This window comes from Perognathus longimembris, chromosome 12, assembly GCF_023159225.1.
Source record: "Perognathus longimembris pacificus isolate PPM17 chromosome 12, ASM2315922v1, whole genome shotgun sequence".
NCBI classification, from domain to species: Eukaryota; Metazoa; Chordata; class Mammalia; order Rodentia; family Heteromyidae; genus Perognathus; species Perognathus longimembris.
In genome coordinates this window covers 14794363-14811298 of record NC_063172.1, presented here as the reverse complement: position 1 = coordinate 14811298, position 16936 = coordinate 14794363, and the positions used below count along the sequence as shown (strand labels likewise).

The following is a 16936-nucleotide window of genomic DNA, read 5'->3' as shown; positions in this document are numbered from 1 at the left end:
GCGTGCTGTTTTCACACAGCATGGTGGTGGGCAGTGGTGGATAAAAGTCAGTTCATCCACTACCACTTTGAGGCCTGGCTCTGCAAGAGAGCACTCTTCACTCTCCTGACTTTGAGTCCCTGCATATAGATGCAGAACTTACAACTTATAACACTCACTCACCAAATGTGATAGGGTGTTTTGTACATTACACACACACACACACACACACACACACACACACACACACCCCATCTCTATTGCTACACTAAAAAAAATTCCATTTCTTCAATGTATATTTTGAATGCATGTTGCATGTGATATGTGCACAAATATATCAAGAGGTATACATTAAGAAAGAAAGAGAGAGAGGAAGGGGGGAGGGAGGGAGGGAGATGAAGGGAAAGAGGGAGATGGAGGGAGGGAAGGAGGGAGGAAAAAGGGAAGGAAGGAAGAAGAAAATGAAACAGAAAGAGGGAGAAAGGAAGGGAAAGGTGAAAATTTACATACCATTTATTGAGACTGTTTTTACTTTTTCTGTCGGTCATGGGGCTTGAATTCTGGGCCTGGGTGCTTTCCTTGAGTTCTTCAGCTCAAGGCTAGAGCTCTACCACTTGAGCCACGGTGCCACTTCTGTTGTTCTGGTGGTTAATTGGAGATAAGAGCCTCAAGGACTTTCCTGCCTGGGCTGACTTTGAACCATGATCCTCAGATCTCAGCCTCCTAAGTAGCTAGATTACAGGTGTGAGCCACCAGTACCTGGCACGACATTTTTTTTTAAAAGTGCTTTCCTTTCTATAGTTCCTCTAGGCCTTGTGGTCATTTTCAGAGAATATTCTACTTAATTCAGTGATTGTAACAGCTGTATGAAATTATGTTCATTTCCTTTGACAAACATGAATGGATAAACATTCCACATAAGGAACATTGTCACTTGTCATTTCATATCTTGAGCAAAAATAAATCTGTGGAAAGTAAACTTTGTAGCAAAATGAGGAGTACACCACTCTAATTTGAAATAAATGTATAGATATAAACATTTTTAATTGTTTGAAATATCTGAAAGTCAGGAAATCCATTCCAAACATTTTATTTTTCTCGTTTAGAAATACCAGCATGTGTTAATCCAAGCCTTTTCCATCCAGGGGTGATACAATGAAGGCCTTTGGTTTCACAGCACTCTTGCTAGTTGTTGACACAAAGCCTTGTATATAAATTTATAGGTGGTAAATATCCCAAATGAAATCCACTTGTTTCTTACTTTTGCCCAAATCCTGCTATCACAGTGATGAAAAGACAATTACCAATAGGTCTATTCCATTGACTCCCTAAAGTTTTAAGACCCTTTTTCTAAAGTACAGACAATCCAATGGAGGAACACAAATAGATTGTTGTAACAGCCAATATACCTAGAACGCTACATGTTAGATACTATACTAGCTTCCATATCAACACGTTTAATTCTCATACCTGCTCTGAAAGGAAACTACCATTCCCATTCCCAAGACAACAATGTAAAAGCAGAGACCTGCACAGGGCAATCAGCCACCCATGTTAAAAAGCTGGTTTGTCCACTCCATCCCAAGCCTAGCTTTTGATGGGCATTCAGTCACACAGTAGTTCCCTCGTTGGACATAACTGGAATGGTGCTAGCAAAGCAGAGGTGCATGTAAAGTAATGTCTTATGTGTGCTTCAAAATATGAGTAAAATAAAATCAACCCATGGGAGCTAGAGACTTTTAGCCTGAGAGAAAGATGATCTCGCCGGTATGACAACAGATAGCTTAAAATAGCTACCATCCTCCATCAGGTCTCTTGCATTCACTACAGGCCCTGGCCCTCCTGATGTACATGGAGTATTTTACCACTTTACAGTTAATCAGCAGATCATTTGGGCCAGGGCTTTCAGTCCTGATTGCACTGGGGAACTTTTAAACTTTCCAACACCAGGATGAACCACAGACTAATTAAAATCTAAATCTCTTAGGGAAGGATCCACTCATGAATGTTTAGGATCTCTCAATTTGGGCTCTCGTGCGCCCCAGAAAACAGTTGGCAATGCCTGGGGACATTTTTAAAATTATTACAACCAGGAAGTGGATGTCAGGGAGAAGCCAAGATGTCCCTAAGTGTCCAGTGGTTCAAAACAACAGCCCTACACAGCCAACACTGAGCGAGTCCATAATGCCGCTAGTGCTGGGTGAAGAAGTGCTGTACACAGTACTCTCAGTTCAGTTAACCTGCCCTCTTTATTACCTATTCATAGGCGCTACAACCAACTGGACTCCATTAATTCTCTGCCAGTCACAGGTCCAAGGGAATGAAAAAGACAGTGGCTCATGCATGTAATCGGAACTACTCAGGAGGCTGAGATCCAAGGATTGTGGTTTGAAGCTAGCCTAGTCTGTGACTCTTTTCTCAAATTAACCAGCAAACAAAAAGTCAGGGTTGGAGCTGTGGCTCAAGTGGTAGAGTGCTAGCCTTGAGCACAAAAGCTCAGGGATGGTGCCCAGGCCCAAAATTCAAACCCCAGTACTAGCACCAAAAAAAACCAACCAAACAAACAAACAAAAAAAAACCCCATGCTGGTATCGGTGGCCTTACTAGGCAACATTTTAGCCATCTATACCTATAAGCATCTATACACATGTATACACACACACTAAATATACCTTAGTCTGAAAGTAGCTTTTTACAAAAGTTTTGAAAGAAAAATTGTTTAGAGCAGCGTGCAATAAATACATCCTCTACCATGATTTCTTCTGAACCCTTTCAGGTGAGGAAACGTGATTTTGATGAAGGCTAAAGTGACTACACCACCTCTTCTGTATTCAGTTCTACATGCACAAGGCTGCAGCAGATTGGGAAGGCCTGCAGTTCTTTTCCTGAGGGCATCTTTCTGTTGTGAGAACACATGACCCTCACAGAGATGCTAGCCCAAAGTATCAGAGAGCTAACGGCTCAAAAGCATCCCTCAGTGGAGAGAAAGATGGAGGGTTGATGAAGGTGTTTTCTCCCACCTCCTCAGCACAGGTGTGCTGAGCTACAGGGCACTGAGACACTCACAGGGGAGGGGGGGAGGGGGAGATTCCACGATCCATTCCTTTCCTGGTCCTCATGTCTCTAGTCCACTTGTATTATTTCCTGGGGATATATCTCACATAAACATGTACACTTATATCCTCATCTCGGATTCTCACACTGGAGACTCACGAAGACAGAAGCAATCTCAAAGTAGAACTCGTCCGACAGGCAACATGCACCCAAAATGGAGAAGAGAGAAAAGTACTCAGAGACAAATGAGGGCAGAGAACACATCTTCCAAAACCCATCACCGACATGCTCAGAGAGACAAGCAGCATATTGCATCAACAAAACAATAAGCAGATAGTATATTAAAAAGGAGCAATCATGAACAAGAAAACAGGCTTGGAACTGAGAGATACAGACGACCGATGAAACGAAAAATAAAATCAATACAAGAAATACAGTAATTCTCCAGGAAAACAAAAAGAACAACATTAAAAAAAAAAAAGAACTGCTGGAAAAAAAATAACCAATAAGAATAGGATAACAACCAAAGTTATTATCTGTGAGTGAAAACAAGGGGCCCAACATCCAACAAAAGTAATTCTACACACAAAGGGCAAATGGAAGAGAGAAACTATAACAGAAATCACACAGAAAGTACTCCAGAACTGAAGTGTAGGCGTTTTCAGAGCAATGGTCCCAACTTTCTTGGGAAACAGTACACTTAGTGTCTGAGTTACTTCTTCACAATACCCTAAGACTCACCCACTCTCACAAAACAGAAGTACAATAACTCTATCTATTGACTAGCTAGTTACAAACTCTTTTTAAAAGCAGCATCCGTTGAGCACAGAGTTTGAATACAAACCTTGAAATTATACTGAACTTTATCAACCACATTTCCTGGTCACTATTACTTTTCACATGGTTTAAATTTAAAAAAAAAATCACAGCTACCACCAAACCTCCAACTTTGTAAAGTGGTCATATCATTGAATGGATATAGCAAACTAATTCTGGGAACTCTAGTTAGTGGTCTGATTTCTGCCTGACAGACATAGCTATGCTTTCCTTGGAAGTTTAAAGTAGCCCATGGCCCACATGGTTCTTTGAGACAATCTATGCACCCTAGGGCACTTCCTCCCATATGACTTAGCTACCTAGCACCCATCAAATACTTAGCAAATTGATTAGCACAGGGCTGCTGGATTATTTCAATTTAGAAAATGCCTGAAAATGGAGAACAGAGGGAAATGCAAAACAAAAAACAATACTGCAACAGGAAAGAAAAATCATTAACCTTGATTTTTCACTGCAGATGAAAGAACGTTTCAGATGAAAGTAGTTGAAATGCAAGACTCTAAATAATTACATATACTTTATATTTCATTTTAATTATGGAACTCTGAGATATGAAGTCACCGATTTCATGGAAAATATTCAGATACCTTCTTTTTCGATATGTCCTGTGGTAGCATTTATTTATCTATGTTTTCTATTATTCTATGAAATGTATTTATAATTTATACAAATATGCTTATTACTCTATCTGGGGAGGGGGAATGGTGATGGAATTTTAACTCTGGCTGATTGCTTAGCTGGAGCTCTACTACTTGAGCCATGTTGCCAACCCAGCATTTTTCTGGTTAAGTGAAGATAGAGTCACGGGCTTTCCTACCTGGGCTAGCTTCAAATCCTTCTGAGTAGCCATGATTGTAGGCATGAGCCACTAGCTAACAGTTGAATTTTTTTTTTCATTTCTAAAGGGCAGGAGTTCTATCTCATTCCAGAACTGGTTTGGGCTTCATCTTAGAAATCTTTACAGAGCTAGGCTCACACCTGTAATTCTAGCTACTCAGGAGGCTGAGATCTGAGAATTATGGCTCAAAGCCAGCCCAGGAAGGAAAGTCTGTGAGCCTCTTATCTCCGATGAATCAAAGAAAAAGTGGGAAGTAGAGCTGTGGCTCCAAGTAGTAGAGTGCTAGCCTTGAGCAAAAGAGTACAGACACAGTGCCCAGGCTCTGAGTTCAAGTCCCAGAACCTGCACACACACACACACACACCTTTACAGAACCTGTCTTCATTTTAAAATTGTCACCTATTTACTCTTTTATTCTACACAATATTCAATCAATTCTACTTCTCCTCCTCCTCTTCCTCTCTTCTTCTCCTTCTCCTTTTCCTTCTTCTTGCATATTCTGTCGTCTCTTTGATAATGCCTGGCAGTCACTAGAAGCTTGGGTGTGAGCTGACCAACTCTCCCTCCCATTTCCCCAGGCTCTCCCAACCTGATACCACTTTAATTAGCTGCCTGCACATCTGTCTAAACACATTTGCATTTACAATCACACTGTAAATTCCAATTTAAATGTTGATTAGAACTGACTAGCCATTTAAAGACCGGTGGGACATAGCTTTTCTTCCTTCTTCTACATTTCAGCCTCACAAGTGAAGAACTGCACTCCTCTCTGATGGGTTTATTTTATTTTTAATTTTTTTTTCTGGTACAGAAGCAAACTTCCTTGTGTGTCTTGATTATAAGCAGCTTTTCTGTTGGATTCCTCCAGGTAGACAAATTTTACTTCCATCCAAGTAATAAATAGGACATGTCTTCAACAGGATGACCTCTTAGATTCCATAAAATAAAACACTACTTAATAGAATAAAATTTAAGGTACAGTGCTGGCTCCGTAGTAGTAAGGTCAATGTATTTAAGTACATTTATGTAAAAGCAGTTACATGAAATTACATTTTTCTTTTCTCTTCTTTTTTTTTTTTTTTTTAGGTCTATGACCAGAATTCAAACTTGGTGCCTGGCACCTTTACGCTTTGGCTGATGCTATACCATCTGTGCCATGCCTCTAACCCTCAAAATTACATTTTTTTTTTTTAGTAAAACATTTTGACTTCTCTTAGCTAAGAAGATAGTCTGATTTCTCTAATTTTTAAAAAAGAAGTCTGGGTTTTGCTTCATTTGTCTTTTCCTTTCAAAACAATTTTTTGTACATTCCTACATGATCACCAGTTTAATACAGGTTTCACATTTGCCCAACCAAAACCACAGCAGCCTATACTGTGGCCTGGTTAATGAAAACATCAAATGTTATTAAAAGTCATCTAAGAAATACACAGTATGGGATAGTAACCCAGACCCCTTCAAAGCCAGTGAAATGTCCTTGGGCATCTATTACACTATCTTTAACATGGCCTCAAACTGTCTCTTGGATCTGCAAGAGATTTTACCCAACATGAAATTAAACCCTTTAACTTAGATGATTGAGCCTCCTATTTGAAAAAAGCATTTTTCTAAGAAGTGTGTGAGGTGACACATTATATAGTTACCAATTATTTCATTTGTACCAAGTCCCAAGCTAATAACTGCTTTTCAGACATTATTTATTATTATTATTTCTCATGACAAAACCCAGAAGAGGAGACTTAGTTTACTGATTGAGGAATTGAGCCCTGTAGTTAAGTAATGTATGAAGAATTACTTAGAGAGACTGGAATTAATATTTATACCCAGACATTGAAAAATCTAAGGCCCACCCACTAAACTACTGGATTGTAGAGAAACATTGGTGATAGGAAAAAACCATGGCAGCTTGAATATCAGTGCAAAAGAACCTGGATTTGTCAAACTCAGCAATGATTTAAAACAAATCTTTCCACACTTATCAACATGCTAAAGATAAGCCTTCACACCATAGGCGAAGCAGGCATTGTAAAGCAATACTGAGCTTGGCCTGGGTCTTCATTGGAATTTTCATGCTAACACTCTGAATCATAAACTTTTCCATCGTTACTAACCCACTTTGAGACTCTGGCTCATTTGCATGGGTCTGTTAAGGCTTTGATTTCATGGTGGGTGATATATATTTCCTCTTAAGTTGCACTCTGCAGGCCAGAGCTAAAGGCAAGCATTATTATAGATCAGGGCCAGTGAAGTGGGTAATGAGGTTTGGGATATAAAACACTTGGTATCAATGCAGGAGAAACTTCTGGCTTTTCTTTAACGTTAACTGCTTTGAAATGCATCATTTGAAACAGAATGCTTAGTAGGCCAGTAGCTGCTAGAGAATAATTTTCTTCACCAAGCAGACCAGACCACTGGTGGCTTCAGAGAGATGCCTTTCACAAGTAGGGAGCTGTGTGCAGTGAGTTATTTTTAATATATACTCTGTGGGGCGACCGCTAAAATGCACTGCTGAACATGAAGAGCGTTCACCACCACCACAGAAGTCAGGAACGGGAGAGGCCCGTTCCCCTCGGCTTCTTGGAATGGCTATGGCCTGACTCTTCATGCTGCTACAGAAGCTTAAAAAAGAAACAATTAAAATATCCAGGCAGACAGTCTTCATCTCCTTCAGGTAGAACGCATTCTTACATATTCAGACTTGTAGGCCCCTGCGCCATGGGGGGTGGGGGGTGTGAGGGAGGGAAGGAGTTATAAATGTAACATAAAAGGGATAATTACATTTTTTCCCCTATAACTTTTAAAATCATGTCTGGCTCTGCTCTTCAGCTGTCGTTCAAAATTGGTCTGTGTTAAGTAAGGGCTTTGCAGGCCTATAAAGCCAGGTGTTAATTCTTCCTCCACAGAGCAAAGAACGATTCCCATTATCTGATGCCAAGTATCTAAGGCCTTAAGAGCTTCAGTGGCCAGTGGAGTAAAAAAAAAAAAAAAAAGGAAATGAATCACCAGATTCTTCCTCTCCTGCCCCTTTCCTTCCTTTCCTCTTTTCTCCTTCCCTTCCTCCACTCATCCTTCTGCCTCTTCATTATTTAAGTTTTTTTTTAACTAGGCTTTAAGTAGTTGTGCAAAAGAATTTCCATTCACTATATCAATCATTTTGTACAACACATCTTGATCAATGTCATTCCTGCCATAATTTCCTATCTGACCTATTTTAATAGCCTATGCATGCCAGGAACGTTTCTATAGATTAGCATCTCACTTTTCTATTTCTAACTGCTGATCATATTCATTTATTATCACTCATTGCAAACACTTGAGTCAGCCTCCTCCAGTGCTTTAAACTCTCTGAAATCAAGGTTTACACCCAATGTCTCTTCAGCTTTGTTTTGTCCACTGGAGTTTTCCTTTGGTTCGATGTACAACGTCTAGAGTTTGCACAGTACACAGCAGGCTGACTTTGAGAAGTTAGTTCATCGGATTACAAACTCCACTATTAACAAAGTAACCTCAGCTAAGTCACCCACTGGCTGGCATTTCTATTCCCTGCCACGAATTAAAGGGGATGATAACACCCGTTCAACCTCCCAAAGAGGGTTGGCTTGCTGACAAAATCATGTCAGCTACTTTAGAAACCTGAGCCTTGCTTGGGAAGTAATTCAGGGTGAACAGCTGTATCCCAGGGCTAATGAAAGACAGAGGGCGCTGGGTCACTGCATTGATCCAGCCCTGCCAATATCACACTAGGAATGGGACTCTACAGTTCTCTTCCTTCCCGTACAAAATGAAGCATGACATTGACCTTCAGTATGGAGGCTAAGATTACAGGCAGCCATACAAGACTTGGTCCTTGTGTGCTTTTCTATTCTCTTTTCTTTTTTTTTTTTAGTCTTCCACCTCAGTAAGGTCTGGAGGTCATGTCCTGCCCTCTTAGTCACACTGAGCTGATGCCCAAGTTCTTTATTTTGGGGCTTCTCTGAGGCCTTTGCCATTCATATCCCTGTCTAGGAATAGCCTCACCTAGGCCTTCTCAGGGGTGCCCACAGCATCTTATGATGGGATCGCCTCCTAACTCTGCCTGTAGGTAGTTCACTCCATGCTTATGGCTACCTATCACTGGAATGCTACTTCTTGAGACAAGTCCTGGTGGTGTAGGGCCCATCAACGCCACTCAACAAAACTCTCGTTAGGTGAGTAAGCATGTGAAAGTCTCTTGCAAAGCAATAAAGTAATTGTTTACAGAGGACATTCTCAAAAGTCCCTCACTTAGGGACTTGACTGCTAGAACTTCAACAAACTTCATGTGGTGGGTGGGATACTGTCCCATTCCCAAATGCCCGCATCCCAGTGTCCATAACCAATGAATAAGTTATCTTACATGGCAGAGAGCAACTAAAGCTGCAGATGGAATTGAGGTTACTGATCAATTGACCTTAAAATAAGGAGAGTATCCTGGATTACTTGTGGGTGATCAGAATAATCATAAGAGTCCCTAAAAATGGAAGAAGATGCCAAACACACACACACACACACACACACACACACACACACGAGTGATTGGATGACATGAAGATCCAGTCTGCCATGGAGACATTAAAAAAGGGAACCAAGAACCAACAGGTGTGGTGAGTTTCTATAAAATGCTACAAAAGCAGAGACAGATTCTTTCCCTCCCCATCCTCCCAGACCTCTAGAAGGAATGCAACACACTTGCCTTTAGCCCAGTGAGATCTAGGTCAGACTTGTGACTTAAAACCTGTTAAGATAATACAGTTGTTATTTTTTAAATTATTGTTTGTGGGAACTAGTTACAGTAGATATAGGCAATGGACACCCTGGACAAAAAAAGAGAAGACCACGGGGCTGCAAGTGTGACTCGTGTGACAAGGTTGGGGTCCTGCGTTTAATCACCTGTAGTTCCAAAAGAAGAAAGTACTAATACCTAACTAGGGAATATCCTTGGAACTTCCCTTTCCCTTTCCAAGTCAGCCAACCAGTGATATGGCATCCCTAATCTCCTTATCTCTTGAGACTGTTCATGAGGATGGAAAACTATAAGGTCTGTTCATGAACATAGAAATCAGCACTTACTCACTGTGCATCTTTTGAAAGATGCCAAGCCATAGTACTGGGTTAGCAGGAAGACCCCAGTTAATCTATAAGAAGTGCATAGAATATCTTGCTGCCTATGTAGAGTTTCAGAATGACTAGGAATTATGCAGTGGTCAAGTGGAATTAGCAACATTAGAGGTTCTCAAAGTGGAGGGCCAAAAATACCTTTCCAAATGGCAGTTCAGAAATTCATGGGGGGGGGGGGATGCATTTTGGGATCGAGTAGGGGACAGGAGGTATTCCTCTATTGACACTCAGTGTTGGGAGCCAGGGCCCCGAGGTGTCCTTCCTTCCTAGTGGAGGGCTTTTCTATATCCCAAATGGTACCACCAGATTTCCCCCAATTCAGCTGTTCATGGGTGGCGATTTTCAAGTAGAGATTCTGGCAGGCAATGCCTACTTTATGACATGTATCACAGTCAACTGTAGGATTTACCTACTGAGAACCAGTGTGTTAAATCCTCTTGATACTATTATTAGGGGATTTTATTGATTTTTAAATTTAAATCAGACAGACTATATTATTTACGAAATTCACTTCATAATAACAAAGGGGATATGAATAAGTTCGTTATTGATATATAGGTGGAGTGTTGAATTTATAGGATTTAATATAGAAAATGGTTTAGAGATGGCTTAGTCAAGCTCTAGCTTTGCCTTGGAAAAACAAAAACAAACAAACAAAACCCTAAGATCCGAAATAATATAGTATGTCATAAAACTCGTGGAAGATAAGAAATCAGGTTTTAAGACTCATTCTAGGCTTTGTAAGAATCCATAAATCCTAAAGAAAAATAAAGATCTTTAAACTTTGAATTCTTGTTTTGTGCTTCAGCCCTGTCTTCCTTCTCTACCATCCCGACTTTCATCACCAGAGAAAATGAGCAAGAAAAACAAAGATCCAGCCAACCTCCATAGCCCAGCTTTCCTGGGAGTAGAACCAACAGAGGATCAGCCTCAGGTTAAGAACTGACCATCACTTCCTCCCGTCAGCATCCACTTTGTCTACTTTGTCCTCTGGGACAAAGGACACTTCTGTGTATTCCCACCTTCACACTTCAACTTGAATCTTCCAGAACATTCTAAACTCCTTGCTCTCCAAAAAAAAAAGAAAAAAAATTATGGATGAATAAATTTTATCGTTACTCCAGCTACAAAAAAAAAAAGATTTGTTGAAGCCAGCCTGAGCAGAAAAGTTTGTGAGACCTTTATCTTCAATAAACTACTCAGAAAAAGCCAGAAGTGGTGCTGTGGCTCGGTGGTAAAGTGCTAGCCTTGAGCATAGATAGAGAGGGTCAGGGACAGAGCCCCGGCCCTGAGTTCAAGTTCCAGGACCAGAAAAACAAAAAGATTTGATACATCAGGTCAAATTACTATTTTTCTAACAAACTAAAAAAAAATTAAATAAATAGATTATTTCCCTACCCCAGAGCTGTCCCCTGCTTGACTCTGGAACATTCTGGTCACATTATATTCTGTGGTGTACAATGTTTCCTGGAAGTATAGCCCCTATCTTAAAACAAAAAATGCGTTCATAGTGTGAAATTTTTTATCTTAATTCTAGTAATTATCTGGTTAAAACTTACCTGGCATACAGGGTATTACTATTTAAATTTAAAATGCAGTTTAATCTCTTTGCTGGCCACATGCTTTACTTTGGGACATAGCTTAGCAGCTTCCTTTTTGACAGACAGACATTTGGTACATTAAGGTTTGAAGACTCCAGGCCTCCTTCCTGTGTTGTTCTTCTCCCTCCTTCCCTTTTTAATAAACCACACACAATTACTGTTTCCTGTTCGGGACTGTGTCAGACATCTCAGCCCATTTAAAGTACAAGGAACAAGGCCCTTGGCTCAGTGACTTCACTTGGTATAGTTTCCTATAGAGGCTCAGGGCATCAGTTTGGCCAAGAGGTTCATTGTAAGTGCTTGCAAGTCAGGTAGACTTGCATGTTCCTGTTTCTTTAAGAAAATAACGCAGTGTTGGTGGAATTTATTTCTATCATTAGTAAAGTGAACAACAGTACTGACCTCATAGAGATACTAAGCAAAAGTACAAAATGCATGGCACATATTAAGTACTCAAGAAACATTAGTTTTTGTCATGCTTCATTTTCTCCGATTCTGTTTAACTCCTATGGCTTCCAGAGGACTGGTCTCCCAGCATTGCAGTTTCAATCCCTACACACAAGCACAGAATTAATTAAGAAACATAACCTGCAATAAAGGAAAGGGAAACAATTTGCCTTGTAGAAGGGGCAATTTCGTCTGTGTTCAATTTCAAATGTAGAAATACTAGCAGCCAGTATTTGACACATGTCTTTTATTCTCAAAGTGCTCTTCAGTAGAACAGTCCTGTAAAGTAGGTAGGTTGGCAGCTTCACTATTTTCCATTTTGGAGAACAAAATTGTGGCTTAGAAGTTTGTGACAATTCTGAGACAGAATCAAGGATTAGAATGCAGTCACTGAAATGTTTGATGTTCAGATTTTCACCTTACTGTAGTAGAAATAGTAGAGTCACCACTAGGGGGCGCAGGTCTAGAAATGAGAAACCTAGGAGGAGGCTATTCAACAAGTACCCCTCAAAAAATATTAAGCAAGTACATAAAAATAATTGTATTTCCCATAAAAATACATCTGTAAAACAACTCCTTAGTCCTCTAATCCAATCAGATTACATTTCCAAAGTCTCTCTTTTGTACAAATTCTGGGGTTTACATTGAATTTCGGGATATGCAATATGTATATATTTCTTTAAAGAGCGTCCGAGGTGGTTCCCGCATGCCCCTTCAGCTGGGAATCGGGGCGCTGGGCCAAACTCAAAAGAGACAGCTGTGATGTTTGACTGTGTACATGGCCGGTGCCACCACACCAAGGACCATATAAGGCCCTAAAACATTTGAGCTCAGAACAAGAGAGGCTGTTTTGAGCGGGGCCTGCACTTGCATCTCTGGGGATAAGACTGTGATTACTGGGCTGAATCGATCCACGTCTTCAGGACTCCCAGCCTCGCTGGGACTCCACAGGATAATCTGTGAATATCCCCTCAGAGGTGTTTGCAAAACTCACTTTTCACTTGATCTCCAGAAAGTCACCTAATGTTTTGTTTCTTTGCTTTTTTTTTGCCCCTGGAGCTTTTTTTTTTTTTTTTTTTTTAACTCTAAAGAATCGTCTTTTCTTCCTTATTTTTCAGGGGAAAGACTTTTATTAAGTCCCTTTTGTCAGATTATTACTCATTAATTCAAAATTAAGAAAAGGAAGAAAAGTGGTGTTGTAATATAAGGTGGCTCATGCTGGTAACCCTAGCTAGTCAGGAGGCTGAGATGTGAGCATATCCACTGGAAGTCAGTCTGAGCACTAAGCAGGAAAGTCCATGAGATTCTTATCTCTAAGTCACACTAAATAGCTAGAAGTAGAGCCGTGGCTCAAGTGGTAGAGTGCCAGCCTTGAACAAAGAAGCTAATGGATAGCATGCAGGCCCAGTACTATTCCCCCTCTCCCCCCAAAAAGGTATAATAAGAAGGAATGTCTAAATTTTTAAGTGACTTTTTTTTTTATCCTCCTCCCCTAAGAATTCCAGTAAGCATTACAAGCTGAGCAGGTGTCCCACTGTTTATAGTCCAAACTACACTTGCTCCAGATTCAACTGCCCCTACCACAAAAACCAACACACACTGATGGAGAAAATTCTTGTTTCCAGTTTACTTATGTTAATCATTTGCTAAAGCAAATAGCCATCTACTTTCTGAACCCAGTGGGGGCAATTACATATGAAGACATTGCAAATAGACAAATAAGAAAACAAAACAAAAAAGCTCCTTTGTATTCCCAGCCAGGCCAGGCTAGGAGGCGGGCTGTCAAGTACAATGAAGTTGCATCAGCTGTCACACACTGGTTTCCCAACTTTGCTTCCTCAGTGTCACACCGCCCTGCTCCACAATTCAGTGAGCAGGAAATTGGCCCAAGTTCTTAGGGCTTAATTCACTCACCATATTATAAGGTCTCAGTTGAAACACTGTTTCAATAGCTCTGAGTGTATTTATGCATTCATGCAGGCCATTGAGTAGTTAAGCAGAAGAGATCCCTTGATAAGTAACTGTCCCCTTCCCCCAAAGCTCAATCTGTGGTCACAATGAAATTACTTTCTGACCTTAGAGGCAATCAAGGTGTATACAACGTGCTAAAGAGGGGGACAGTAGATGCAAAGTGAGAAACCCAATTTTAGGGGAGAGGAAGAAGTATTGTTTTATTTTATTTTTATTCCTTTATGTTAGTCCTGGGGCTTGAACTTCGGGCCTGAGCACTGTTCCTGAGCCCTTCCACCCAAGTTTAGCGTTCTACCACTTTGAGCCACAAAGCTGGTTTTCTGGTGGTTAGACATGTGAGTCTCAGGAATTTTCCTGCCCAGGCTGGCTTCGAACTCAGATCTCAGCTTCCTGAGTGGCTAGGTTTATAGGTGTGAGCCACCAGCAGAAAGCAATATTGATTACCCTGCTTTTCATGTTCCAGAACAGGTACTGAAGGATGTTCCCTATTCTATGTATTAAATACAGGAGGCTGGGGAATGTCAAATCTCAAGGGGTAGTTAGGAAGCTTCTTGCCTCCTTCCCTCGGAAACTACAGATGCAAAGTTGATTCCCCTCCACTGTGGGCAGGGAGGTTTGGGGGTAGAGGCAGAGGCTCTGGAAAACACAAGCAGAATAACCACCGCTCGTGCTCTCTTCCCCAGGGGAGGCTGGAATCCGGACTGACCGGCCCAGCGCTCCGGAGAGAAAGCGAACTTGTGCCTCCAACCCCGCACCTATCTCCCAGGGCGCAACTCAACTCCGCTCTCTGCAAACTGCGCGGGGACGTGGGGGGGGGGGGGGGGAAGGCGGGGGGATGGTGGTGGTGGTTGGAGTTGAACATTCAAACACTGCCCCCCCCCCCACTCCCCTCTCTCTGGCTCGACAAGCACTGAAAACTCCGTGTGCCTGGATTTGCCCGGGGTGCTGAGGGGGGAAACGATCCGAGGGGCCACCCCGGCCCTGCGGTACATCGTGCATGGTGGATGCGTGGACTACGCCTCCTTCCCTTTGCCAACTCCCCAGCCCCTGCTCCGGACCTGGGTTCTTCGCGTACAGAAACACGCGTGGAGGAAGTACGGGATCGGGTCCAGAGATCACAACTCCGGTCTTTTTAACTCTATCCCCATTAGCCAAAGCTTGTTGAAGGGGGGGGGGGAGGTTCTCAAGTTGCCCCCCAGGTGAGTCAAAGTTGTGCCCTAACTCCACGCTCTGGCTGGGTCCGGGCGCGTGGCCGCGGGTGGGTGAGTGCGTGTGATGGGTGGTGGGTGGCCCGTGTCGTGGCCCGGGGGTGACCCCCAAGCGCGCGCAGCTTGCGCGGGGTGTGGGGGGGGGGAGGAGAGGGGTGTTAACCCCTTACCTTCCAGCAGCACCTCCTTGCCCGCGCGCTTCAGCGCCTGCACCGCCTCGTCGTGGGTGGCGTCCCGCAGGTCGGCTCCGTTCACCGACAGGATGGCGTCGCCCACATACAGGGCTTGGGTCTGGTCGGCCGCCAGCCCCTTGAAGATCTTGCTGATGAGGATGGGCATCTTGTTCTCCTTGCCCCCCTTGATGCTGATGCCCAGCCCGCCCAGCTCCTGCTTGAGCACCTTCACGCCGCGCTTCTGGTTGGAGATGGATTCGGGCACCTGCTCGGGCAGATCGGTGAAGGCAGTGCGCACCCCGGAGGGCGAGTCCGGGGCTTGGAGGTTCCCCGTGCCCGGGTGCCCGGCTCCGGTGCCTCTGCAGAACGAGCCGTTGGTGGCACTTCCGATGCCATTGTACGCCGCAGCGCCCTCTTCGCAGCTCAGAACCAGGGCGTCCTCGCTCAAGTTCACCAGAACTTTATGCCAACGATCCCGCACCAAAACTTCCAGCAGCCCGCTCCGCTGCGCCCGGCCGCCTCCCCCGCCGGCCGGCCCGGCCACGGCCGCCGCCGCCGCCGCTACCGCCATCTTTCTGGCATTCTTAAAATACCATGTGATTGCAAAAGGGGGGAAAAAAAAAGTGGAGACGGGTTGGGCTGGGGGGGGGGGGAGTGGGTGGCGGTGGGGAGGACCGCGCGGTCCGGGGACTCCACGCGCCGAGTTCGCAGCCGCGCTCGCCCGGCGCGCGCGCGAGTTGGCCGCCGCCGCGCAGCCCTTTCCCCCCCCCCCCCCTCCCCGGATCGGGGCGGGGTGGAGCTACCTAGGAGAAGGAGCCCGGGAGCGAGCCAGGGGAGGGCAGGGGAGGGGTGAGGGTGGGGGACCCAAAGCCAGCTGTCAGAGGCAAAACCCCAAACCAACCGGGAGCCGCCGACCCGTGGAGGGCTCGGGGATGCCGGTGGGCGGAGGCTCCCAGGCTGGGAAGGGCGGGACCGACTGCCTGGCGGCCGCTCCCCTACTCAACCGCACACCACCGGGTCCCCAGGCTCAGGTGCCGCAGACATCGGGGCGCACCTGGACACCAGGATGTACCCCTGGCGCCTTTTGGAGTTGGCGCTCCTTCCTCTCCACCCGGCTGCACCCCCTGCCTGCGCCTTTTCCTTCTCACTTTGCTCACACCTCACCAAGGCAGGTGGTGTGTGTGTGTGTGTGTGTGCGGGGGCGATCCTCTCCCGTGCACATCCCCTTCAGTCCTAACCCCTAAGTGGGGTGCAGGTTCAGCTCTTCTTCAGGATTCTGGGCTGGGCTGGTTCCTCCGTCTTGCAAGGCCACTGGGGATGAAGAAGGAGACTCAGACTGGGGCCCAGGGCTGGCGGGCCCATGAGTCCAGAACACAGCAAGTAGAAAGAAGTGTCAGCAATAGCCCTGAGCGCCCAAGACCTCCTCTCCTGCTGGAAGGCATAAGGGAATACTCATGGCTCATGCCTGTACTCCTAGCTACTTCTGGAGGATCACAGTTCGAAGCCAACCTGGGCAGGAAAATCCCGGAGACTCACATCTCCAAATAACCACTAGGAAACCGGAAGTGGGGCCGTGGCTCAAGTGTCTGCCTTGGAAGCTGGGGACAAAAGTTCTTCCTGCTCCAACTCAATCTACCCCTTCCCCCAGCTACACCCAATGGGTTTCCTGCGAACTTTCTCCTTCTCTCGCCC

The 16936-nt window shown here is 44.1% G+C and overlaps 1 protein-coding gene across 1 annotated transcript in view; it reads right to left on the bottom strand.

Annotated features, from left to right (window-relative positions):
- The window catches only part of Sntb1 (syntrophin beta 1), a 207186-nt gene extending 191339 nt beyond the window's left edge, over nucleotides 1–15847 (bottom strand). Inside the window, exon 1 of the mRNA XM_048359093.1 lies at nucleotides 15242–15847. Coding sequence (XP_048215050.1) covers nucleotides 15242–15815 — 574 coding nt within the window. The 5' untranslated portion in view covers nucleotides 15816–15847. The remainder of the gene's footprint in view (nucleotides 1–15241) is intronic.
- Nucleotides 15848–16936: the final 1089 nt, after the last annotated feature.